The sequence below is a fragment of the Cuculus canorus genome, chromosome Z (assembly GCF_017976375.1).
Source record: "Cuculus canorus isolate bCucCan1 chromosome Z, bCucCan1.pri, whole genome shotgun sequence".
NCBI classification, from domain to species: Eukaryota; Metazoa; Chordata; class Aves; order Cuculiformes; family Cuculidae; genus Cuculus; species Cuculus canorus.
Window position 1 is genome coordinate 77,637,345 of NC_071441.1, and position 18,551 is coordinate 77,655,895.

The window sequence follows — 18,551 nt, forward strand, 5'->3', positions numbered from 1 at the left end:
GCTTTGCAGTTAACGATGTTAATTAATCTCCTGACTCCACTAATTAAGACTCAGAGGTGAGGCCACCACCACAGTGGTTCCTCAGGGAAGGACTGAGGAACCCGGAGTCCTCCAAGCTCCTCAGATAAGGACCAAGGAGTCCTCCAAGCTCCTCAGATAAAGACGGAGGAACCCGGAGTCCTCCAAGCTCCTCAGATAAGGACTGAGGAACCTGGAGTCCTCCAAGCTCCTCAGATAAGGACCGAGGAGTCCTCCAAGCTCCTCAGATAAGGACTGAGGAACCTGGAGTCCTCCAAGCTCCTCAGATAAGGACCGAGGAGTCCTCCAAGCTCCTCAGATAAGGACTGAGGAACCCGGAGTCCTCCAAGCTCCTCAGATAAGGACCGAGGAGTCCTCCAAGCTCCTCAGATAAGGACCGAGGAGTCCTCCAAGCTCCTCAGATAAGGACTGAGGAACCCGGAGTCCTCCAAGCTCCTCAGATAAGGACCAAGGAGTCCTCCAAGCTCCTCAGATAAGGACCGAGGAGTCCTCCAAGCTCCTCAGATAAGGACTGAGGAACCCGGAGTCCTCCAGGCTCCTCAGATAAGGACTGAGGAACCCGGAGTCCTCCAAGCTCCTCAGATAAGGACCGAGGAGTCCTCCAAGCTCCTCAGATAAGGACTGAGGAACCCGGAGTCCTCCAAGCTCCTCAGATAAGGACCGAGGAGTCCTCCAAGCTCCTCAGATAAGGACTGAGGAACCCAGAGTCCTCCAAGCTCCTCAGATAAAGACCGAGGAACCCCCTAGGTTGCTCCAAGGCCCAAGGTGTTGAAGGCCAGGTTGGATGAAGCTTGGAGCAACCTGCGCCAGGAGGTGGCCCTGCCCATGGAACCAGATGGGCTTGGAGGAACCTTCCATCCCATGATCTTCAAGGTCCTTCCAAGCCATTTGAGGACTCGACGAGTCCGTTTTCTCCTGTTCCATGGCCGTAATGGAAGCTTCTCAGCTGCCACCGAGGACAATGAAGACAAGAGAACATCTCGACAGCTCGAGATGACAACCGAACGGGACGCCAAAGCGTCTCCTCGCTCGGAGGAGGAGAAGAAAAGGCGGCCGACGGCTCCTTGACTGCCAGATGAAGCCATCACCCTCGGAGCCACCACGAGGAGCCCCAGATTGAGGCATCACCGGAGAAGACGCCGAGCCCAACCCCCTCCTCGTGCCCAGCAACGGAGAAGAAACAGAGACTGGTCCTCCACGGATAGACCATGTGTGGTCACAGGAAGGTTCACCATGAAAGGGGTCACCTCCTGGCGACCCAGATCTCAGCCCCTTCTCCAGCCTCTCAAGGGCCTTCTCGGAGATCCAAAGCCGACCCCAGTGTGGCCTCCTCAGGAGGACAATCCCTTCCCAACCCTCCTTGGCCAGAAGAACCTTCAGAACCTTCTCCTCTTAGAAGAGTCCATGGAGAAGCAGAGCGTTATCTCCTTGAGATGACCCAAAGCTTCTCAGGAGACGCCGGTGGCCAAGGCCACCGCAGCAGCCCCGCGTCCTCCCGGGTCACAGCCCATCCCGTTTCCAGGTCGAGCTCCTTGTGACCTCATTCCACCACGGATGGCCTTCAGAAGGTGCTCCTCAAGCTATTTTTAGAAGCTCCAGACGGCAGCAGATGCTCCTCAAGAAGGAGACTCGGGAGGAAGGAAATGTAGGTCACCCAACCTTCAACACGTCCCGGCTTTTGGGACACCATCGCCATTCCAAACATATGTCAGAAGAACATCTCCAGCTCCAACAAAACCAGGTGGCTCTCAGAAGGCTTTGAGGACCAACCGGAGCCACCGGGAGATGGCTCTGCCCATGGACCTGGCTGCGCTTGGAGATCTCTTCCAAGGGATTGTCCTCTTGGACCAATCTGGGGTTGAGTTTTGGGTTCCTCACCCCAAGGAGAACCTTCAGGAAGGACCTGGGGGGGGGTTAGAAGCAACACCATGACCGGAGCAATAACTGAGAGGTCCTAAACCCAACACAAACATCTCAGAGTCCACATGGTGGTCACCAAAGCGAGGTCTGGAGATGGGCTGGTCCAGCCCCTGGAGACCTTGGGACAAGAAGAGGGCCCTGGCCACGCTGGATCATGGGCCAAGGTTCTCCAGAGGTTCCTGGCCAGGCTGGATCATGGGCCAAGGTTCTCCAGAGGGTCCTGGCCAGGCTGGATCATGGGCCAAGGTTCTCCAGAGGGTCCTGGCCAGGCTGGATCCATGGGCCAAGGTTCTCCAGAGGGTCCTGACCAGGCTGGATCATGGGCCAAGGTTCTCCAGAGGGTCCTGACCAGGCTGGATCGTGGGCCAAGGTTCTCCAGAGGGTCCTGGCCAGGCTGGATCCATGGGCCAAGGTTCTCCAGAGGGTCCTGGCCAGGCTGGATCCATGGGCCAAGGTTCTCCAGAGGGTCCTGACCAGGCTGGATCATGGGCCAAGGTTCTCCAGAGGGTCCTGGCCAGGCTGGATCATGGGCCAAGGTTCTCCAGAGGGTCCTGGCCAGACTGGATCATGGGCCAAGGTTCTCAAGAGGGTCCTGGCCAGGCTGGATCCATGGGCCAAGGTTCCTGGCAGGTTGGATCATGGGCCAAGGTTCTCCAGAGGTTCTCCAGCACGGAGGGACCTTAAAGATCATGGAATCATGGACTGAGTTGGGTTGGAATAGACCCCGAAGCCGAGCCAGGCCCATGGGCAGGGCCACCTCCCACCGGCTCAGGTTGCTCCAAGCTCCACCCAACGTGTCCTCGGCCACCTCTAAGGATGGGGGGGTTCTCCAGCCCTTGGATCATCTCCATGGTCTCCTCTGGCCTCACCCCAGCAGCTCGTCCTGCCCCAACCTGCGTGCAGAACCTCCCCTTGAAGCTCACAAGGTCCCCCAGCCCCACCACTCCAGGTCCCTCTGGACCAAAGCCAGAAGAACTCGGTGGTAAAGGTGACTTTAGTGTCCAAGGAGGGAGGAGAAAACACCACTGGCTCAGCTTTGGAGTCGGGCAGGAGAAGAACCGGAGCTGGGGTGGCTTTGCACGAGCTCCATGGCAACCTGGAGATGTTTGGCAGCTTCTGCGAGGTATTTTTGGATCTCCTGACTCACCCACTTGAAGGTTCCTGCTGCTCGAGGAGAACGAGAGGTCTCCTCTCGCTGTCGTGCAGCGACTCGGCCCTTTTCTGCTGGAGCAACCCAGGCTTCAGGGCTCTCTGGTGGAACCACCACACCTGGGGTCCTGGCCAGGGACCTCTGGAGAACCTTGGCCCATGATCCAGCCTGGCCAGGAGATCCAGCATGGCCCATGGAGAACCTTGGCCCATGGATCCAGCCTGGCCAGGAACCTCTGGAGAGCTTTGGCCCATGGATCCAGCCTGGCCAGGAACCTCTGGAGAGCTTTGGCCCATGGATCCAGCCTGGCCAGAGCCCTCTGGAGAACCTTGGCCCACGATCCAGCCTGGCCAGGAACCTCTGGAGAACCTTGGCCCATGGATCCAGCCTGGCCAGGACCCTCTGGAGAACCTTGGCCCATGATCCAGCCTGGCCAGGGCCCTCTGGAGAACCTTGGCCCACGATCCAGCCTGGCCAGGGCCCTCTGGAGAACCCTGGCCCATGGATCCAGCCTGGCCAGGACCCTCTGGAGAACCTTGGCCCATGGATCCAGTGTGGCCAGGACCCTCTGGAGAACCTTGGCCCATGGATCCAGCCTGGCCAGGACCCTCTGGAGAACCTTGGCCCATGATCCAGCCTGGCCAGGAACCTCTGGAGAACCTTGGCCCATGGATCCAGCCTGGCCAGGTCCATGAAGAGAAGAGTCCCCACCATAGCGGCCGAGTCTCTACCAGGCTGGATGTTTCCATCCGTACCTTCAAGCCAACTCAACCACCGTGATCCCACCTTCTCCGAAGGGTTTGTCCCGGAGCTGCCCACATCACCTCCTGGCCCTGGTGCTCCCATAATCCAATCAAGCTTCTGGTTGACGTCACCAAGCTCAAAACAACTTTGTTGCTCTCTGAGCAGCACCAGAACCCCCCGAGATTCAATTACGGCCTCGCTGTTCCATCAGCAGCCGGATTGTGCCGGGCCTGAAGCCAAGCCCGCCGTGGGCCTGGGTCTTTATCAACCACGGCCATCGTTTTAGACGGAGCCGTGTCCACCTGGCAAGAAAAAAACCACCCGGAGAAGCTGGGTTTGATCTAATCCTGAATAAACAGCCCCAAAGCTCTGGATTCCGAAGAACCGGTGCCGTTTGGATCCATTTTTATCCGGTTCGATGGTGGTAAATGCGACCTGGCTTGAAGCCCTCCAAGGAGACCGTTTCTCCCCAAGATCTCCTCCAACCTCCTCTCTTTCCTCTCCAACCCGTTCCCCTCGTTCCATCCTACGGAGAACCCCTGTGCCACCCGTCCCGGAGGCCCTTCCAGAAGCGCCTCTTCCCTGGCAGTTAAACATAGGGAAGCGCGAGCCGCAAATCCAAGAATTGAAGGGATTCCTTCAACTCTTGGTGTCCCTCCTGCTTTAGGAGGTGCCAGAGGAACCCTCCGGACGCCGGCAGATGGTGCGCCCCATTAGAGGGACATTAATTTTCCACGCCGACATCTTCAGCGACATTCCCGAGCTCCCCCGTGTCCTTTTTATCCCTAGTTTGATCATGTCCACCACTCCGCTATCGTTTATGCCGATGAAAACCTTTCAATCCTTACTCCGCTCCTTCTTAAAAGATTGGAAAATTGGGATATTAAACCCCGAGGCCAAACTCACTCCCTGGACTTCGCAAAGGCACAAATTGCCGGCTCCGAGGCCGAGTTTCTCGCTAGAAGGAAATGTTTGATCTGTAAAGCTTCCAGAAGGACTTTGTTTATCATAGGAGACTGAATACAGGGAAAAAAAAATAAAAGGGAGAAGGAAAGCATTTGGAAACTCAAAGCAAAACTGTTTATCCGCCAGCGTTCAGCGCTCTGGGATCCGTTAAAGAGAGATTCGAGCAATTAATGGCATCGATTTTCATTAGGGTTCGATTTGAGACGCTTATGTGACCATTATTAAGGGATATTAAGTTATTTATGTGTTATTTAATTGATTTGCTCTTGCAATCGGGCGGTATTTGCCGCTCCTGCCCCAAAAAGCTCATCCACAACGTTCCCGGGATCCGAAAATGAGGGCTTTGATCCCAAAATGAGGGGGTTTATCTCCCAAACGAGGGGTTTTATCCCCCAAACGAGGGGTTTTATCCCCAAAATGAGCGGTTTTATCCCAAAATACGAGTTTCGAACCCCAAAATGAGGGTATCCAACCCAAAAATGTGGGGCTTGATCCCCAAAATGAGGGTTTCCAGCCCCAAAAATGTGGGGTTTGAGCCCCAAAACGTGGGTTTCGATCCCAAAACTGAGGGTTTCAATCCTTTTAATACCAGGGAAGTTGGAACTAGCAGAGCAAATCCAAATTCCTTCACAATTTAAATCCTAAGGGGAGCATAAGGATGAATTAAACCACATTTTCTTGCTGCCGAAGCCGAAAACTGGGTGGAAGATGTCAAAGATTAACCCTGGTGTTGAGGATTGGCCCGGAATGAGAGTTCTTTGTGCCTGGATCTTGGCAATTTGGGCAACGGGAGCTGCCTTTGCCGAGGACAAAAATCAAGATGAATTTGGGAGTGGCACCAGTACAAATCTGATAGGAAGGAGCCAAACTCGACTGCACACGTGCTCCCAAATGCCTCCTCTCCCCCTTTATTTTCCATTTCTCCCCTTTCCTTTCCCCATTCTGCCCTTTATTTTCCCCTTTCCATTTATTTTCCCCGGTTTTCCCTTTACCTTTCCCTTTCACCAGTCATTTTCTGCCTTTCACCTTCATTTCCCCCTCTTCCCCATCCTTTTCCCTTTATTTCCACCTTTTCCCTTTTATTTTAGCCCTTTTGTCGCTCATTTCCCCCCTTTCACCCTTCATTTCCCCACTTTCTGCCTTTCCCTTCCCTTTTCCCTTTACACTCCCCCTTTCCCCAGCATTTCCCCTTCATTTCCTTTCTTCCCTCCATTTCCCCCTTTTCCCCTTCATTTCCCCCTTTCACCCTTTACTTTTTTCTATCATTCCTCCTTTTTCCCCTCCATTTTCCTTAAATTCCTCCTTTCCCCCTTCATTCACCCCCTTTTTCCCTTCACTTTCCCATTTATTCCTTCCATTTTCCCTTTCCCCTTCATTTCCCCCCTTTTGCCCCTCATTTTTCCCATCTTCCCCTTCACTCCTCCTCTTTTCCCTTCATTTACCCCTTCTCCCTTCACTTTCTCCATTTTCCCCTTTATTCCTCCCACTTTCCCCTTCATTTCCCCCTTTCCACCCACCACTTCCCCATTTTTACCTTCATTCCTCCCTTTTCCCCTTCCACCCTTCACTTTCCCTTCATTCCTCCCTTCTCCCTTCATTTTCCCCTTCACTTTGTTTTTCCCTTCACATTCCCCATTTTTGCCTTCATTCCCTCCATTTTCCCTCCATTGTCCCTTTCTGCCCTTCACTTTTCCTACTTTTCCCTTCACTCCTTCCATTTCCCCTTCATTTTCCCCATTTTCCCTCCATTTTCCCACGCTGTCCCCTTCCTTTCCCTCATTTTCCCATTATTCCCTTTGCTTTCCCCCTTTACTTTCTCTTCATTTTCCCTTCATTCCTCCCTTTCCCCTTCATTTTCTCCCTTTGCCCCTTCACCTTCCTCATTTTTCCCTTCATTTCCGCCATTTTCCCTGCATTCTCTCTTCCTTCTCCCCATTTTCCCTCCGTTTTCCCACACTGCCCACTTCCTTTCCCTCATTTTCCCATTATCCCCTTTGCTTACCCCCATTTGCCCTTTACTTTCCCTTCATTTTTCCCTTCACTCCTCCTTATCCCCTTCATTTTCTTTTCCCCTTCATTTCTCCCTTTTTCCCTTCATTTTCTCTTCAATTCCCCATTTCCCCCCCATTTCCCATTATCCCCTTTGCTTACCCCCTTTCGCCCTTTACTTTCCCTTCATTTTCTCCCTTTTCCCCTTCATTTCTCACTTTTTCCCTTCATTTTCTGTCTATTCTCCCCATTTTCCCACGCTGTCCCCTTCCTTTCCCTCACTTTCCTGTGCTTACCCTGTTTCACCCTTTACTTTCCCTTCATTTTCTCTTCATTCCTCCCTTTACCCTTTATTTTCTCCCTTTCTTCCCTCATCCCCCCATTTTCCCTTCATTCCTCCCATTTTCCCTCTCATTCTCCCCATTTTCCCTCCATTTTCCCACGCTGTCCCCTTCCTTTCCCTCATTCTCCCATTATCCCCTTTCCTTACCCTTTACTTTCCGTTCATTCCTCCCTGTCTCCTTCACTTTCTCCCTTTCCCCTTCATTTCTCACTTTTTCCCTTCATTCTCCCCTTTTTCCCTTCATTTTCTGTCTATTCTCCCCATTTTCCCTCCATTTTCCCACACTGTCCCCTTCCTTTCCCACATTTTCCCATTATCCCTTTGCTTACCCCTTTTGCCCCTTACTTTCTCTTCATCTTCCTCTTCATTCCTCCCTATCCCCTTCATTTTCTCACTTTCCCCCTTCATTTCTCCCTTTTTCCCTTCATTCTCCCCTTTTTCCCTTCATTTTCTGTCTGTTCTCTTCATTTTCCCTCCATTTTCCCACACTATCCCCTTCCTTTCCCTCATTTTCCTGTGCTTACCCTGTTTCACCCTTTACTTTCCCTTCATTTTCCCTTCATTCCTCCCTTTACCCCTCATTTTCTCCCTTTCCCCCCTCAATTTCCCCTTCATTCCTCCCATTTTCCCTTTCATTCTCCCCATTTTCCCTCCATTTTCCCACACAGTCCCCCTCCTTTCCCTCACTTTCCCACTACCCCTTTTCCTTACCCCATTTTGCCCTTTACTTTCCCTTCATTTTTCCCGCCATTTTCCCCTTCATTCCTCCCTATCCCCTTCATTTTTGCCCCTTTCCCCCTTCATTTCTCACTTTATCCCTTCATTTTCCCTTCACTTTCCCTCCATCACTGTCCCCTTCTTTCCCTCATTTTCCCATTCTCCCCTTTGCTTTCCCCCTTTCGCCCTTTACTTTCGCTTCATTTTCCCTTCATTCCTCCCTCTCCCCTTCATTTTCTCCCTTTGCCCCTTCATTCCCGCCATTTTTTCCCTTCACTCCTCCCTTTCTCCCTTCACTCCTCCGCTTTCCCCCCTTTCCCCCTCAGCCGCTGCCCCTCACCGTGGCTCCCGGCCCAGGACGGCGGGACAGTGAATCACGAACCCCCTTTCCGGGAGCGGCGGTGAGGCGGACCCGCAGGGACGGGGACACCGAGACGCTCCTCTCGCGCTCGGGGCTCGACCGCCGCCGCCGCCTCAGGGCGAGGGCGCGGCCTCCCGGGGTGCCCTCAGCGGGGGGCGCCCCCACAGCCTCCCGCCCCGCTCCAAGCGGGAACCGGCGGAACGGGGAACCTGCGGAACGGGGAACCGGCGGAACGGGGGAACGCGGTGCACCCGCAGAGCCACCACCCCGACCCCGCCCCGACCCCCTCATCCCAACACACCCCTCCACTATCGCCATGTTTAAGTCCTTTGCCTTCAGGATTAAAGCCCTTCCCTCATCCGTAGGCTTCAAATTCCTCAGCTATCCATTCCTTTTCCCCTTTTTATTAGGAATTCTACCCCAGTACTCCCAAAGAAATCTCCTTCTTCTCAAGTCCTCCCTGGAAATGAGTCTCTTCTACCCTTGGCACACGTTATTCCCAACGAGTGCCTCACCTGAGCGGTTTTCAAGCCAAAACCTGGATTTCATTCCCATTTTTCAGCTCTCACCCTTTCCCAGAAGGCCACATTCCCAAACCGAACCATATTTAGGTGGAATCTGAACTCAATTCGGTTCGAGTCTGTAGTTGAGTGGAATCCCAACCCTATTTAGTTGGAATTTGAACCCGATTTGGGACAAATTTCCACCCGGTTACCTCCAAAGAGGGAAAATCCCGGCTCCGAACCCCACGGTGGATTTGCGATTCCCTCGTTAAAGGCATTAATTTGTAATCGCCGTCGGAACGCACGCCAAGCCCTAATCAAACTAATGGCACAAAATGAAAAGCAAGCCTTTAAATCCTTTAAACTCGGCTCGGCGACGCCTGCGCCAACAAAGATTTGGGATTTAGGAGAAGAATTCCATGATTTCCCTGCTCCTCGGGGCGGCAGGAGGAGGAAAACGTGGGGAAAATTCAACGCGAATGAGCGAAAAAGCAGGAATTGGATGCAAAAGGGGAAGAGTTGGGCTTTAAGAGTTGGAAAAATGAACCATTCCCAATGTGGTAGCGCCAGGAAATTCCGTTGCGCTGCAATTGTTGGGAAAACGGCCTTAAAATCCATTCCCAAAAATCACCGAAACATGGAATTAGGAATTATTACGGTTGGGAAAGGCCTTTAAGAGCCTCAAAACCAAACGCTACTGATCAGCATCTTCCCAAGTGCTCGTGAGAAGTGATTTTTAGGGCAGGAATTCAGGGCAATTCAATTCCTTAAGTCTGGAATTCTGGGAGACTGCCTCAAAATTCATTCCCTAAAATCCTAAATTCATCAATTAGCAAATCCTGGAAGGTTGGAAAAGGCCTCAAAGAGCCTCAAAACCAAACCTTAGTGATCAACACCTTCCCTTAGTGCTTGTGAGAAATGATTTTAGGGCAGGAATCCAGGGAAATTCAATTCCTTAAAGCCGGAATTTTGGGGAAAGCGCCTCCAAATCCATTCCCTAAAATCACAAATCATGAATCGTTATGGTTGGAAAAGGCCTCAAAGAGCCTCAAAACCGAGCCCAAGCGAATAGAACCTTCTCCAGTGCTTCTCCGCAATGTTCCTGCTGCAGGATTTAAGGGAAATAATTCAGGAAAACCGGGAAAACCTAAGAAAATGGGATTATTTTTGGACAACTGCCCTAAAACAATCCAAGAAAGAGGCAAAATGCAGCTTTGTGTTCAATTTAACAAGTATTAAATCATTCCATATAAACTGGGGGGGGGGAGTGTGCAGGGGGATTGGATTTCAATCTAATTCCAGGCGCTCCGGCTTTTCCCTGCCTGGAGTCAGGGATTGTTTGAGCCTCTCCACACCTGCAAACATCAAACACCAAACTCCAGGTCCTTTCCTGGTTTGACAAAAGGCTTTCATGGGAGAAAACCAGGCTCGGGGTTCAGGTTACATTCCTTTCTCCCTTTTCCAGGCCTTCCCGGAGTCCGGAGCCGGAGAAGTGTTTGGGGGATTGAAGAGGAAAAGGAAATGGGGTTTTGCTTTTCTCGCCCTTCGCACGTTACAAATCACGGACAAAAAGCCGGAGAGGAGGATTTTAAGCGGGAAACGATCCCACCTTGCCGAAAGCGGAGTTGGCGTCACTCCTTGGGATCTCTTGGCTTTAGGATCACACCCCTTTGGGGGCTCTTTGCCTTTGGGATCCCTTCCCTTTCGGGATCCTTTCCCTTTAGGATCGCTTCCCTTTTAGGATCGCTTCACTTTGGAGTCACTTCAATTTGGGATCACCCCCCCCCTTTGGAATCACTTCCCTTTTGGGTCACTTCATTTTGGGATTGCTTTCCCTTTGAGATCGCTTCCAATCACTCTCCTTTTGGGATCACCCCCCTTTCAGGAGCGCTTTCCTTTAGGATCACTCCCCTTTTGGGATTGCTTCGCTTTGGAATCATTTTTCTTCTAGGATCACTTCCTTTTGGATCGCTCCCCTTTAGGAGCACTTCCTTTTTTTTGAGATGCTTCACTTTGGGGTCTCTTTCCTTTAGGATCACTTCCTTTTGGGATCACTTCACTTTGGGATCGCTTTTCCTTTGGGATCACTTCCCTTTTACGCTCGCTTCCCTTTTGGGATCACTTTTCTTTTGGGATCGCTTTCCCCTCGGGATTTATTTTCCTCCCCCGCATATTAAAAGCCAAGTTTTTTGTTATCCAATCTCTTTCCCCACCTCAATAACTTGATTTTTTCAAAGCTCAGCTCCAATTCCCACAGGGAATCCAGCCCGGAGGAAGCACGGGCTGCATTCCCACCGTTAAAATTCCCTATTATCCATAAGCCTCATTGGAATAATCAACCCTGTTGATAAGTATTAATGAATTAAGAGCTCTCTGGGTGGCATCGCAGCCAATCCGCCTTTCTCCGGTGCCGCACTCCCAATATTCCAAAGCAGCCAGGAACGAGGCAAACCCCGGCCACGCTCCGCAGGAGCTCCCAACTCCTTCCAAACCCTCGCTCGCGCTCAATTCCTCTCCGAGCCACGCACACGGCATCGGGGAATCGGGAATGATTTAGCCGGGAATAACACTCCCAGCGCCGCAGCCCCAGCCGGAATCGGTGGGTTTAGCCAGCCAGGCTCGCTATCCGGCTCCGGGGAGCGGAGCCTTCGGCATCCCCCGCGTGGGAGGGCTCGGCTGCTATTTTAAACGCTTTCTAGCTTAATATTCCCAACTCCCCGCGGCTCCTTGATTTCTTGTCTCCAAAACCATGCCTGAAAGTTACTTGCAGCTGCGGAGCCGAGAAAAACCGAGGCGAGCTCCGGGTTTCCCTCCCTTCCCGCTGCCTATCGGGCGTTATTTCGGAGTAAACCGACTTCCTAAGTGAGGTTTCCGAGGCATTTCTTAAACACAAGGATCGAGGCGAGTCCGCAGCGCCTGCTCTCGAAGCGTGACAAATTGATTTGTCTGGCACAAACCGCTCCGCGCTTCTCTCCGGTGAAAACAAATAACGGGGAATATTACGTCGCCGAGGAAATTTGCTCTTAAACTGATGTCATTTCAGGAAACGAGAGCTCCAAAACAAAAAAAAAAAGGGGATTAAAATCCAGGAGGCGAAGTTATTCGCATAATAGGTTCGTAATTTGAGCAAATTTCGGGAGATAAAAGCAAACCTCGAGTTGTCCGTAAAGCCCCAACGGCCTCAAATCCCGAAAATCGCGGGAAGCGAGTGGTAAAACGAGCAAAATCCACCTTGGGAAGTGCCGTGGCGGGAGGAATTCCGGCTCCGGGAGCCAAAGCGAAGCGAGGCAGTGAATAAAAAGCAAAGAGGTTCCCTTGACGCGAGCGGGAACTGTGACCACAGTGCGTGAAACTCTGCTTCGGAGCGAAAGCCCCGGAACGCGCTGTAAATTCACCACCCGGAGCCGCGTGGGAAAAAAAAAACCCCTCTGTGAGGAACTTAAGAGAGGAAGGAAAGCCCAAACGCTCCTTTTGTGACCGGGAGAAAAGGCTCCGTGGACAACTTGCCCTGCCAGACAATCCTTATCCGCACGGATTCCACCGCCAAGAGCTCGGCGAAGGCTTTTGTCACCGCGCAGGATTCCTGGTTTTTTAGGGGATGCCCAAAGCAACCAAGATCCAAACAAATCCTCCAGCGCAATTCCAAGCAAAGACTTGGGAAGGAAAACTCCCCGGCTAAATATTCCAGCGATCTCGAAGCCCGAAGAGTTCTTTTCCCACAAGGGATCGGTGTTTTCTCCTCTTTAGTTAATTAATGGCAAGAGTTTTCCGCTCTGCGTTCCCAAAAGCCAACCCTTCGGATATCGCTTTGGGTGTACAAAGGAAATCCAATCTAGAAACAACCCCGGCGCCGACTGAAAAGAAGATTTAAACGAGCTCGACTCGACAGGGAAGAAGCCAAAAGGGGGGAAAAACCCAGCAACGAACAGAAATACGACGCAATAATCCCAATTATTTCTAATATCGATAATAAAAGGCACCGATTCGGAATAATTCGCTTCGAATCCGCTTCCCAAAAGAGCCGAATGCGACCACAACAAAGGTAACGCCTCTGGAGAAGGCGCTGACAACAATTTAACCGCGGAGGAAAGCAAAGCGGTACCTACTTGAGCCCGTAAAATGTCCGCTTGCCAAGGAAGTTGGTCCGTTTTTCCCGCTGCTCACAGGAGGTGAAAACATCTAAAGGAGAAGCAAACAAACAAAGAAGCATTATTAGGGGGGAAAAAAAAAGAATCCCGAGTCTGATTGGAGGCAAAAAGTTCCTTCCACGCCAGCTGGGTTAAGTTTCCCAAGCACGGAGCGACCCCCCCGGCTTGGAAAACCGGCGCTTTCCCACCCTCCCCTTCCTCCCATCCCATTTTGTCGAGGTTCCCCGATGAATTCCTCGCTTCCCGACCCCCTGAAACAAAAAAAAAACCAAAACACAAAACCACCGGGAGGGGTCGATCCTCTTTGCTTTTTGTATTCGAAACTAAAACCGCCCCCCCCGGGGAAAAAAAAGTTGACTCGGGGTTGGAAACCTTGGCCATAAAGGTTGCGATGTCCATTTCCATCCCGCTTTTTGGGCTTTGCCTGGCATATGGGAACGCAAAGAATAGGAATGCAAAGTGCCACCTGCCCTAAATTCTCATTTCGCCTCGAACAGAGCAATTGGAAGCCAAGCGCTCTCCCCCCCCTTTTTTTTTTTCCCCCCCCTCCTCCCTTCTCTCTCTCTCTCTCCGTAGGATTTATTTCGCCCCTAATTGGTTTCTCTCCTCTCCGACGTGTCTGGCGGATAATACGCACCTTCCCTGAGTCAGAGCCTGCAAAAAAAAGCCAAGGAACAAATGGGGAAGCGAAAAAAAAAAAAAACAGGGAAAAAGAGTGCAACAAGCCAAGAAAAAAAAGGGAGAAAGGAAGAGGAGGGGGAGGTTGCAAAGCTGGCTCCGCTTCCCGGCCAAACTTCCCCGAGCCGAGGCTGGAGAAGCAGCTTCATGGCAGGAAAAGAGGGAGGGGAAGGCTTGGGAAGATCCCGGGGCGAAAGAAAGCGGAGCGGGGTGTTCCTAACGGAAAAGGGAGAGGAAGGAAGGGGAGGGAGGCCGGAGCAGACAAGTGCCGGCGGCCGCCAAAGCAACAAAAAGTCCGTTTTTTATTTTTAAGGAAGGGGAGGAAAAAAAAAATCCCACTGTCTGAGCTGGGAAAAAAAAAACAGGTGGGAGGGTTTGGCCAAAGGGCCGATGGAGAACCATCGGAGGCTCCGCGGCATTGGCCTCGTGCCCAAAGGAGCCCCAGAGGGAAAGGGGAGCGAGGCCTCGGCCGCTAATTACGGGGGGCTACAAACTGCCGGAGAGGGGGGATTGGACAGCGGAGAGTAGAGATTGGACATCACCTATTGGATAGCAGATAGAGGAGAGCGATATCAGAGATCGGATATTGGATCTTAAATAGTCTATATCAGATATTGGGTATTGGATATTAAGCATCAGAGATTGGATATTAGATATTGGATATTAGATACTGGATCTTAATTATTATATATCAGATATTGGATCTTAAACATTAGATATTGGATATTGATATCAGAGATTGGATATTGGATCTTAGATACTGGATCTTAATTATTATATATCGGATATTGATATCAGAGATTGGATATTGGATCTTAACTATTATATATCAGGTATTGGATCTTAAACATTAGATATTGGCTATTGATATCAGAGATTGGATATTGGATCTTAGATACTGGATCTTAATTATTATATATCAGATATTGGATATTGATATCAGAGATTGGATATTGGATCTTAACTATTATATATCAGGTATTGGATCTTAAACATTAGATATTGGATATTGATATCAGAGATTGGATATTGGATATTAGATACTGGATCTTAACTATTATATACCAGATATTGGATCTTAAACATTGGATATTGATATCAGAGATTGGATATTAGATATTGGATCTTAGATACTGGATCTTAATTATTGGATCTTTATTATATATCAGGTATTGGATCTTAAACATTGGATATTGATATCAGAGATTGGATATTAAATATTGGATATTAGATACTGGATCTTAAGTATTGGATCTTAACTATTATATATCAGAGATTGGATCTTAAACATTAGATATCAGAGATTGGATATTAGATATTGGATCTTAGATATCGGATCTTAACTATTATATATCAGGTATTGGATCTTAAATATTAGCTATTGGATATTGATATCAGAGATTGGATATTAGATATTGGATCTTAGATACTGGATCTTATGTATTGGAGCTTAACTATTATATAACAGAGATTGGATATTAAACATTAGATATTGGATATTGATATCAGAGATTCGATATTAGATATTGGATCTTAATGATTATATATCAGAGATTGGATATTAGATATTGGATCTTAACTATTATATATCGGGTATCAGGTATTGGATCTTAAACATTAGCTATTGGATATTGATATTAGAGATTGGAGATTACATATAGGATATTAGATATTGGATCTTAAATATTATAGATCTGATATTAAGTATTGGATATTAAACATCAGATATTGGATATTGATATAAGATAGTGGATAGTGAATATTAGAGAGTGGATATTGAATATTAGAGAGTGGATATTGAATATTAGAGAGTGGATATTGGATACTGATATTAGAGAGTGGATATTGGATACTACAGATGGGCTACTGGACATTAGATATTGGATAATGGATATTAGGTATTAGATATTACATTAGATATTGAGTACTGGATATTGGAATTACGTATTGGATATTCAGTTTGTTATTAGATATTGGATATTGGGTATTGGATATTGGATATTGGGTATTGGATAGTGGATATTAGAGACTGGATAGCGGATATTAGAGACTGGATAGCGGATATTGGATTGAAAGGAAACAGTTCCGAGGCGTCTCGTTCGGTCCGGATGCTTCCAGGCAAGCCGGGAACGTGATCGCGTCTCTCCTCAAAGCGAAAAAACAAGGAAAAATCCTTTAATTTTTTGGTTTGAAGGCAAAGCAATCCAGCTCTTTGCCATGGTTCCAGCTGCTGCTTCCGACTCACCCACTGTACCAAGGGTGGAGGTTTGGGTTTTTTTGGTGGCTTTGGGTTTTTTTGCAGGATAATAATGCCAAGAATCGGATTTTTGTCCAGCTGTTGGTTGTTTTTTTTCCTTACCGCGCTGAAATCCAGTAAATCACTGAGTTCTTTGTCCGTCCCTAAGGCAGCCATTCGCTGTTGGTGATGCATTTTAGCAAAAGCACACAAAACCTAGAAACATGGAAATAACCGCAAATCAGAGCCTGGCAGGGGGAAAAACAATTCCAGGAGCGAGGGAAAAAAGGCAAGGAGGGGCAGCAACAAAACAGGGGAACCGAGGAGGGAAGGAAAAGCAAGCCATCAGCTCCAAAACCCAGCGCTAAAGGCGGAGAGGGGAGAGAAGGCAAAGCCTCCTCCCGCATCTCCAGTGCAACAGGAGGTTCGGCAGCCGGGGAGGAAGGGAGAAACTCCAGCGCTGCCCAACTTTCCTCTCCCCCTGCTCTTTCTTCCCCGCCGAGTGGGGATTGGAGGCGGGATGGGGCTGCGGGAAAGGGGGGCGGGATGGGGGGGGACCGACAGGGGCCGAGGGCAGCCGAACCCCACAGAGCCGAGAGCACCCGAAGGGAGCCGAACCCCGCCGAGGGCAGCCGAGCGGAGCCGAAGGGAGCCGAACCCAACAGAGCCGAGCGGACCCGAAGGGACCCGAACCCATAGAGCCGAAGGGAGCCGAACCCAACAGAGCCGAACCCCACAGAGCCGAGCGGAGCCGAAGGGACCCGAACCCAACAGAGCCGAACCCCGCCGAGGGCAGCCGAAGGGACCCGAACCCAACAGAGCCGAACCCCACAGAGCCGAGCGGAGCCGAAGGGACCCGAACCCAACAGAGCCGAGCGGAGCCGAAGGGACCCGAACCGAGGGCAGCCGAACCCAATAGAGCCGAACCGAGCCGAACCCAACAGAGCCGAAGGGAGCCGAACCGAGGGCAACCGAGCGGACCCGAAGGGAGCCGAACCCATAGAGCCGAAGGGAGCCGAACCCCACAGAGCCGAGAGGACCCGAAGGGACCCGAACCGAGGGCAGCCGAACCCCACAGAGCCGAAGGGAGCCGAACCCATAGAGCCGAAGGGAGCCGAACTCGGGGCAGCCGAAACCCACAGAGCCGAGCGGAGCCGAAGAGAGCCGAACCCAACAGAGCCGAAGGGAGCCGAACCCCACAGAACCGAGCGGACCCGAAGGGAGCCGAACCGAAACGAGGGCGGCCGAGCGGAGCCGAACCGAGCGGCCCCGAGCGAGGCCGAAGGGAGCCGAACCGAGGGCAGCCGAGCGGCCCCGAACGGAGCCGAACCGAAGCGAAGGGAGCCCGGAGGGAGCCCGCGGCGCTGCCCCGCACATGGCGAGCCCCGAGCGCGCTCCGCACGTGCTGCGGCCGCTTCGCTTTCTCCCCCTTTTCTGCCTCACCCGCTGCATTTTCGGGGCAGGAAATCCCGCTTTCTTTGCGCTCCTTTTCCCTAAATCCCCGAGCCAGCCTTTCCCTCCCCCCCCCCCCCCAAACTTCGCAGCCTTTGGATTCCCAAGTTCCTGCAGCCCCACCCCCAGACTGTGCTTTGCCATTGAAGCCACACAAAAACCACCCAAAACTCCTGGGTTTTTTTTTCTTTGCCTCCTTCAGGAAAGGCAGAAGGGAGTTTGCGAGCTCGGGGGCTTTCCCACGTGGAATTCCAGCGGGAGGGAGGGAGAAAAACCGGGAATTTTGCACCTAAAAGCACTTGGGGACGAGGGGGGAAAATGGAACCTAAAAGGTTAAGGATGGGGCTTAGGGACAACGTGGAAAATCGCACCTAAAATCACAACCTCAGCGGTTACTGAGAAGGTGGAAAATTGCGCCTAAAAGCCTAAGGATGGAGGGTATCCATAAGGTGGAAAATTGAAGCTAAAATCAACGCGTTTGGGTTAGTGGTAACGTGGAAAAAGCGAAGGTAAAACCCTACGGATGGGGGTTGTTACGAAGAGGGGGAACTGCCCCTCAAATCGCCGCCGTTTGCGTTATGGGGAACGGGGAAAAGCGGAGCTGAAACCGTAAGAACGTGGTCGTTACCAACGGGGGGAAACTGCCCCTCAAATCGCAGCCGTTTGGGGAACGGGGAACCCGCGGCTCGAAGCCTCGGGGAGGGGTTCTTGGGCCACCGAGAAGTGCCCCTAAAATCCCAACGGTTCGGGTTACGGAGAACCCCCGGGGGGGTTCTTCCCATATGGACTCCCAGACCGGGAGCGACCGCATCGCTCGGCGGAAAGGAAGGAAAAAAAGCAGCAAAGCACAAACAAGTTACTCGGAGAGCAAATTGGAACTTTACCTTCAACGGCCAAATAGGTTCACAATATTCCAAAGAGGGGTTAAAAAAGGAGGAGAAGAGGAATCTTCTGCCCCCCGAGCGCTGTGCGAGGCCGCGGGCGGGGGGTCGGTCCCGCTCCGGGAGGGGTTAATTCCAGGCGGCGGCCCCGGCCCCCCGCGCGGCTCCGCTGGGGGCGAAGGGCGAGGTCCATACAGCGCCGGTGGCCCCCCCCCAACTTTGGGCTCTATGGTCGGGGCATGGCGCGGGGCGCGCTCGGAGGCAGCGGCGGGAGCGGAGCGGCCCCCGCGGAGCCGCGGCTCAGAGCATCCCGCCCCGCAGCCGCAGCGCCGCGCGCGCCGCATCCGGGCACCGCCGCGCCTTATAGCGCCCGCCGGGGGGGGCGGGGCCGCCGCGAGGCGGGAAACGGGGGGGCGGGGCGAGC

At 51.6% G+C, this 18,551-nt stretch overlaps 1 protein-coding gene across 13 annotated transcripts in view; it reads right to left on the bottom strand.

The window, feature by feature from the left end:
• TCF4 (transcription factor 4) overlaps positions 1-18,472 on the bottom strand; it is a 99,518-nt gene extending 81,046 nt beyond the window's left edge. For 6 of the 13 annotated variants that reach the window (XM_054053944.1, XM_054053946.1, XM_054053943.1 and 3 more), the window contains exons 1-3: positions 17,238-17,261; positions 15,918-16,010; positions 12,839-12,911 (exon numbers count right to left, since the gene is read on the bottom strand). In XM_054053944.1, the coding sequence (XP_053909919.1) occupies positions 12,839-12,911; positions 15,918-16,010; positions 17,238-17,246 (175 nt within the window). In that variant the 5' untranslated portion in view covers positions 17,247-17,261. Of the gene's footprint in view, positions 1-12,838; positions 12,912-13,252; positions 13,378-13,517; positions 13,723-15,917; positions 16,011-17,237; positions 17,263-18,130 lie in introns of those variants that run through there. The other 7 variants (XM_054053953.1, XM_054053952.1, XM_054053955.1 and 4 more) reach the window with 5 other exon arrangements.
• Between the last annotated feature and the right edge of the window lie 79 nt (positions 18,473-18,551).